Genomic DNA, 8,436 nt, shown 5'->3' with positions numbered 1-8,436 from the left:
GAGTATAAAATATACTCGCAACACGCAGCCAAATGTGAATAACTATAATGACGGGCCCGTATTATTGTACCCAAATGGAAATATTATTTACAAGACATAAATAATTTTTAAATCCGAAATCGATAACGTCTTATTAAATTGTATTCTATTATTAATTTATTGTATTACGCCGACAGTACACTCTTTGCTCTCTTCTCGTCTCACCTATGTACGGGGCAAGTGACGACGTTATCAGATATCTACATACTGCTGGCATTATAATATTTAACGATACAATTAACAATGGTTGTTGATAGATATTAAATAACAGATATTAAATTTAGAACTATTAATTAACTATTAATTAACTATTAAACTTTTAAAAACGTTTAATCTTAATCGATAAATGTATAATCTGATAAATAATTATTGTACAATGGAAGAAATACCAGGATGGTGAAATAAATCGTGTAGAATATGTGAAAAAAGTAAGATTAAAAAATCAACCAATTTATTAAATTTATAATTTATTATTGACATTTTTTTTTTTATAAAATCTCAACCTATGTATTAAATTTATATTGATTTGCATAATATAATATTGCATGTATATCATAATTTATGATTTATTAATTTTATAATATAATATAATTTTTATAAGATATATCAATTTTAAAAAAACTACTTATATAAAATATTTATTTTGGCACTTATGTCATATGTTGGCCGTTGGGTATAACAGGTATAAAATATTAGATAGGCGCTTATGTCCTACACATTTTAGCGCAAATGATAGGTCATTTTTGTGCCTTTGAAGCTTATGTCATATAGCCGAATTTACATGTATGTTTCTTTACAGGTATTTTTTTCGGGCGGAATTTACATGTACCTTATTTCACCTGTAGTTCGTTTTGGGTGGAATTTAACATTTTCGGGCGTAATTTACGTGCGCCTTAAATTACATACCTACAATACATTCATTCGGGACTGTCATTAATCATTAATGTTCCCCATTAAGCGGTTGTCCCCTTTATATATGGCAGGGGTGGCCAGCGAGAAGAGACACGCGAGCCACCAAATATATTAATAAAAATTGAAGAACCAAGATGTAAAAAAAAAAAAGTTAATATTATTATATATTATATGACCTTTTTTTACATCTTGGCTCTTACGTTAATTTACGTCTAATGTTACGTTAAGATGCGAGCCGCAAAAGTCTATGATGCGAGCCACGTTTGGCCACCCCTGATATATGGTGTCCCAATTAAACGGGCTCGACTGTAATATTGTACAAGACTTAAATTAACTTTACAATAAATGTGTATTTAATATTAGATATTAATTAATTTCAACTTTGAATACAATACCTCAAGCATTTTGGTCCCTAGTATTACCGTTGATATTACTACAAGTACTTTCCCTATGCAAAGTATGAAATAACTTATATGAGAGGTGGCAGCCAGACGCGTTGCATTCCTTGCTATAACATTATAAGCTTTATCCTTCGATGCATAAAATTCATCACCATAAACAGCTAAAAATTAAAAATTAAATTATTAATTTCAAATAATCAATTACTTTATGATATAAAATGTAAAACGTATAAATGTTTAATAATTATTTAAACAAATATAATATGTTATAAAGTAGGTATATTTTAATAATCCAAATTCCCAAAACCTATCAAATAATAATATTATTATCAACTATAACATTACTGAAGTGCATACTTAAATTGTCCTTGGCCACTAGTTCACATTACATTCCCAATTATTAGATCCCCTGATTATACTGTAGGTATACTGATTAAATTATAAAAAAACTATTCGTTAGGTATATATTTTTTTAGTAAAAAAGGGATAAATGCTGTGGCGCCCGCAGAAAATCAGCTCAGTGCAAAATTAAATTTATGTTATAAATACATAGGTATATAGTCACATGTTTACATTATTATACACTGATTTTTTTGTTCATTAAAAAATGCACAGTGGGTGCACTGGCCTCTCTCTGCGGGCGTCCCTGGATAAATTTAATGTTTTAAAATTATTATCATATTTTGAAATTCAACAACAAAAATTTATGTTTTTGTTTTTTGTGAAATTATCCTGTTTTTAAATTTACAAGGCAGTGTTGGCGTGTGGCTGCAATATTCTATAAAGACATAAGCCACCACTAGTTACAAGTTAACATTATGTGCAGAATATAGAATAAGTTTACCTATTTAATTAGAACATAAGATGTAAACCATAAATAATAATCCATTTAATGTTCTATTTTATATCTTTATAATATAGATATATCGTATATACGATAAACCTAATACTTAGTTGCTAACTAAAATCTCTCAAAACAAAAATAAATTCTTACCGATTTCTACATAATAATTCTATTATGTATATTTGGTTTTCAAATATCGTCTACTATAATTTTGTAAATAGTTCGCAAAACATTGCCTAATTGTCACAGATCCCAGGTGGTGTTTTAATAAATACTTAATAGAACATGAAATGGGATCTGTAACATCGTCTTTGTTCCTAGTAAAAAACCACGTAGAAACACAACGAGCAATAATCATGTCCTGACAACCAATGATAAATTGAATAATCCAGATTAAAACAAAAATATTATATATTTTGGAAAATTCCATTAAATCGTCTTTATGGTAATATATCGTACGGCTCAGCGGTTCAAATTGTTTATATCCTGAACCTTCTATTATCAGACCAAAATATACCCAAATATTTAGGGATAAGCACATGAATATAAACGTCTAAATGCAGAAAAACAATATCAAATATTAGTAATTTTTATTTATTACACAAATAAAATACTTATTTTCAGTCTTGTTATGTATTTAAATACTTTTCGACATGTGCATTATAAATACTTTCAAAATACTTTAAATATAATAAGTATTAACATTATTCTAAATAACGTTAAACGCAAAACTTGGATAACGTTTTAATTTTAATTAGCGATATACGCACAAACATTATGTAACGTTTTAATTGTAAGTAACAAAAAATGGATTTTTATTTTTCAAATGCAAGCTCCCCATTGTTTTATTAATAATTTGAATTATACATTTGTGATAAAAGTAAAAAAACATTATAATATTAAAAGTACAAAAAAGTACTTATAATACTTTTAAAATGTATTTCTATTTATTTTCAAATACTTTTGAAAGACAGTAGGTACTCGGATATGTGAAACTGCCCCACATCGGCAGGCGTGCCCAGGGGCATTAGTAGGATACCCGGACGGCTGATCCCTGTCCGGGTGATCTTTGATCTGAGAAAGGGCTGCTGGTCGAACGCCTCAAGTCTCCGCTGACTGGGCACTCAACAAACCGAGCAGCACGAACCAACGGACGGAGTAACCAGAAGGAAAACTGAACAAACCAAACACTAGTGGTCCACGAACAGAGAGGGCCAACATCGCCCCCATCCGACACCAACAACAGCCGAGGACGAGAGACGAGCGGAAAGCAGCAGAACAACGGTGTAACTCTCCGCACCCCGAAAACTCAGCCGAGTTGGTGGGTTGGTGGCCCACTACGCAGGAGTAGGACACCCACAGCACGACTTTCCATCGTCAGGGTGACTGAGGAAGTAGGGCTGCAGACGCAGACACCCACGTGACGCAGCGACCCGAGCGGACCCGGAACGACGACGGAACAAGTACGGAGACAGAAGGAAAACTGGGAAACCAACAACGGCGAGACGCGCACTCCACAACACCGGAAGAAGGAGGCGCGAGACTCGAAGCCGACGGGCTACCTAGCCGGGCCGGGAAAACCCAGAACGTGACTTCAAGACTGGCGGGTAACATAGCCGGGTCAAGAAGTCAACGAATGCTAACATGCTGCAGCGGGCCATAAACCAACAACGTATCAATTTTATTTTTTTTTTCTCATAAAATGTCAAAGTAATTTACATGTGCGGCTTTTAAGGGACCAACAAAGGTTATAAATATTAATAAAATGTTATATATAATTATTATTAATAAACGATGGCGGCGTCGCGGAAGTAATGCGAAAGCAGTTCCCGCGGCGCCGTCGGTTTCAAACTGAAAAAAAAAAAAAAAAAAGGTACTCGGATATGTATTACAAATACAAATTACACCAAGTATTTAAATACATATTCTGAATACATTTTGAAAGTATTCTTAACAACTGCTTATTAGTTATTATTGACTTTAAACTTACGCCCACCGGTTGTAAGAGCAATATAGGCATGCTACTTATAGCTTTACCAGACTCTTTATGTAATTGTATAACAAATGCTATATGACATCTCATTTTGAAAATGAATAGCAAGATAGTTATCTAATATAAATAAAAAGTTATAAATTGTACACAATAATAATGAATGTATATTGTATCTTAAGACATGTACTCACTGTGAATGTTGTCGCAATCAGCGCATACGAAAAGTACGTATACTTGAACTTTTGTGGGACTTGGTTATTATTAATTTCAAAATCAGACATTTCTTTCCAAGTTATCCTACAAGTTAAAATGGTAATAGGAAACCCATTAAAATGATAGTGTATGGGTGCGTTTTGTACCACCCAAATTTTTAAATATATTACCATAAGTAAATAGTTCCTCCAATGCTGACTACAACAACGCCATGAATTACACCCCAAACAACAAAACACGTGAAAAATGGTATTAAAAATACCACGACAAGTGATACAACTGCATGTAAACATAATACAAAACTCATATAAGTAATCATACAAAAAAAATCGTGAATTAACAAAAAACAATGTTTTACAAAAATACAAAAATCCATAAACTACCTCTATTATTATAGTTTTTAATATCAAGTATACCTAAGATATATATTTTAAGTTTTTGCATTAAAGGATATTATGCAACTTAAAATATTGAATATTCTATCAACTTAAAAAATATTGTTTGGTTTATTATTGCTCAATTATATTTATTTTTAAGGGGCTTCGCTATAATATAGCATTGTTTTAATGAGCAACATTTAGGCAAATTCTAATCTCGTCGCCACCCGAGATCTATGTGTTAGTCGTAAATGATTATTAGTGTGTGTGGCATCAATGCGGGTCAATTGTAGCGGTACGGAGAGCTCTCCACGCACTCGCACACACATGTCAGCATGTAATATTGTGGTCATGAAAAAATGTTTATTTTTCATTCAAACAGACAACTATAATTCCAACAATACGTCGCAACGATTACCTCGATTTGCATTCTGACAAAATATTATAATTTTCCACAACATGTACGAGAGATCGATTGAGGCAATTTTTATAGTTATATTTAGTCGATTAAATATTTAAATTGGAAATTTTACTAATTTTAGAAAATTTTAACAACATTTATTGCAATCTAAATTATTAAAATTAAAATTGTGGCTCGATAGATCCGGCCTCGTACATATTACGGAGAATAAAAATATTTTTTCAGAATGAAAATCGTAATAGTTCTTGACACGTATAGATGGAATTAGAATTTAGAAACAGTAGTTTTTGACAAAGAAAACGTGCATTAGACCTCTTTATTCTAGATTTTGTTTTTTCAATTTAATATAAATAGGTTAGGTGCTTCATGGAAAAACTTTTAAAAATTAGTTTCATTAAAAATTCTTAGAAGTATTAAGTTATATTAGGTTTATACGAATATTATATTAAAATATTAAATTAACTTACTAAAAGCAAATATACAAAGATACATTATTTCCAATTTCGTGTGTAGAATATCTTGAATCACCTCCTATAAAATAAAAGATTTCCTTTTTTAAATGTTATTCATAAAAACCAGTTTAAAACTATAAAATCAGAAAAATTCAAAATGTAGTTAAACATAAAATGATTACCTAAGTCATTGAAATTGTATTTTGTAAATCATAATAAAAATAATAATATATACAAATATAATTCAACAAGTACATCAAAACAAAGATATTAATTATTTTGAATTGCCTTAAATAATTTACAGTCTTAATTATTAAATAAAATAAATATTTGTACGTGTTTGACCTCCGTCCAAGACGCATGTGTGTTACGAATTTATTAGCTTCCGATAGCAGTATATAATTTATATCATCACAACAGCAACCATTGGGCAGGTATGTAACTTCTTATCTTGACCCGTAATTACTTAATTAAGCCGCCAGCGCACACCGGTGCAACTATCTGATATTATTGCTACGGCAATTTTATCAATCATGAATTCCCAAGAACAAAATACACAATCTACATCTCAATTAAAAACCTTCGCTGAAACCACTGCCAACACTCAATTTCCAAAAAAAGAACAAGCCATTGTTTTAAACACTATCAATGACATACCTCAATTAGAATACATAAAAGCCCTCGGCAAAATTACATCAACAAAAAAAATATCGTTTGCATCTCGTATTTCTAACAATCGTTTCTGCGTGTATTTTACGGACAAATGCACCGTTGATGAACTAATACAAAATTTTTCCTGTATAACAATAAACGAACATCAAATTCCTTTTCGTCGTTTGGTTAACCCAGCAAAAAGATTTATTATTTCTAATGCTCATCCGATAATACCGCACGACGTAATCAACGAATACTTAATTTTAAACGGCATCCGAGCACTATCGCAAATTACCTTTCTGAAAGCCGGTTTTCAAGACGAACTGGCACATATAAGCAGTTTCCGTCGCCAGGTATACATTCACCCCGATGATATCGCAAATGTTCCCGGATCAATTGTTATTAGATTCGATAACACCGATTTCAGAATCTTTATAAATGACGACACTCTTACTTGTTATACATGTAAACAAACCGGGCATACCTCTAACTCCTGCAAAAATAATCCTAAAAATACCTACGTCAACAATAATAGTAGACAAACAACAGAATTTGCGGAACATTCAATATCCAATGACACACATGATACAAGTTTAACGGAAATAGATATATACGATACCTCAAACAACGGAGATGTTTTAAACCTTATAAAACCAATACAACCGAATAAAAATATAGTCATACCAAACGAACAAATCAAAAGACCCCCTCCATCGCCTAGTAACTCGTCATCTTCAGCAGCCACCACCCACCATATCGATCAACAGGTTAATGATAATTTCGTACAGCCCAAAACTTTAAGAGAAAAAATTTTAGATTCAAACAAAAAACCCGGCAATTCACTTGAATCAACCAAAAAACAAAAAAAAAGCAGTTCACTTGAAAACATTCACTCTAAACTCAACGAAGGACTCAAACCAGTCGAAGGTCTCTTCTCAAATAATATTGAAATTCCTATATCCTTTTCCCAATACATATACATAATGGAGAACTTCACAAATAAATCCATAAATATCCATACTCTGTGTGAAGAAGTCAGCGTAGACGTCCTAACACTTCAAAAAATAACTGAACAAGTCAGACCACTGATAAGCGATAAAGCTACAAAAATCAAAATCACCAAACTATTAAATCTTCTATTTCAATCCCTTCCGCTACAGTAACCATTCTCAAACCAACCCCTTCAAATTCCTGCCATAACAAACCAAAATAAAAACATACCTAAAATCAATCATGATAGACATACATCTTAATATTATCCAATGGAATCTCAATGGATTCTTCAAAAAAATTGATGAGCTCGGATTCCTAATACAAGAATATAATCCCGAAATAATATGCCTCCAAGAGACAAACTTTAAAGAAAACTACGTAGCCCCCATCAAAAATTACAACGGCTATAGCAAAAACCGTCAAGGGGCAGACAGAGCCAGCGGAGGGATAGCAATATATATCAAATCTTACATTCCAAACACAACCATAAATATCCAAAGCGAAATAGAAGTTTTAGCTGTCCAAGTTAACCTGAAAGAAAAACTTACAATATGTAATATATACCTCCCAAATCAAAAAAAATTCTCCTCATCTGACATTGATCAAATAATTCAACAACTACCCACACCATATATAATTTTCGGTGACTTCAATGCACACAGCTCACTATGGGGCTCTGCCAAAACTGACCCCAGAGGCAAAGAAATTGAAAAATTGCTGGAAAAAGACAACTTAGCGCTACTAAACGACGCATCCCCCACCCACATAAACATAGCTAACGGAAACCTCTCCTGCATAGATTTAACCCTCTGCCCACCATCCTTAGCACACAGATTAGAGTGGAAAGTGTTACCTCATTTGCTAAGCAGTGATCACATACCAATCAAAATTAACTTTATCCCAAGGAAAGGAAACTCAAACAAAAACAAAATTAAAAGATGGAATTTAAAAAAACCAAACTGGCCTTCATTCGAAAAAATGGTGGACACAGAAACAAACGAATTACCAAATAATTTACAACAAAGCACCAATGAAATGGTTGAAACATTCACTCACATAATAACCAATGCAGCAAATAAATTTATCGGAAGCCATATAAAACAAAACACCAAACCAGAGTCCCATGGTGAACGATGA

General features: G+C 32.2%; 2 protein-coding genes across 2 annotated transcripts in view; both read right to left on the bottom strand.

The window, feature by feature from the left end:
* LOC115033677 (choline transporter-like protein 1) overlaps nt 1-1,548 on the bottom strand; it is a 3,913-nt gene extending 2,365 nt beyond the window's left edge. The window contains exon 1 of the mRNA XM_029486800.1: nt 1,347-1,548. The gene's annotated coding sequence lies outside the window, so the exon portion shown is untranslated. The remainder of the gene's footprint in view (nt 1-1,346) is intronic.
* Nucleotides 1,549-1,893: 345 nt separating this feature from the next.
* LOC107884694 (choline transporter-like protein 1) overlaps nt 1,894-8,436 on the bottom strand; it is a 14,876-nt gene continuing 8,333 nt past the window's right edge. Inside the window, exons 4-8 of the mRNA XM_029488264.1 lie at nt 5,668-5,731; nt 4,573-4,681; nt 4,381-4,486; nt 4,187-4,306; nt 1,894-2,749 (exon numbers count right to left, since the gene is read on the bottom strand). Coding sequence (XP_029344124.1) covers nt 2,369-2,749; nt 4,187-4,306; nt 4,381-4,486; nt 4,573-4,681; nt 5,668-5,731 — 780 coding nt within the window. The 3' untranslated portion in view covers nt 1,894-2,368. The remainder of the gene's footprint in view (nt 2,750-4,186; nt 4,307-4,380; nt 4,487-4,572; nt 4,682-5,667; nt 5,732-8,436) is intronic.

This window comes from Acyrthosiphon pisum, chromosome A1 (assembly GCF_005508785.2).
Source record: "Acyrthosiphon pisum isolate AL4f chromosome A1, pea_aphid_22Mar2018_4r6ur, whole genome shotgun sequence".
In the NCBI taxonomy this organism is placed as follows: domain Eukaryota; kingdom Metazoa; phylum Arthropoda; class Insecta; order Hemiptera; family Aphididae; genus Acyrthosiphon; species Acyrthosiphon pisum.
Note: the sequence above shows the minus strand (reverse complement) of the source record. Positions and strands in the feature narration are given on the sequence as shown.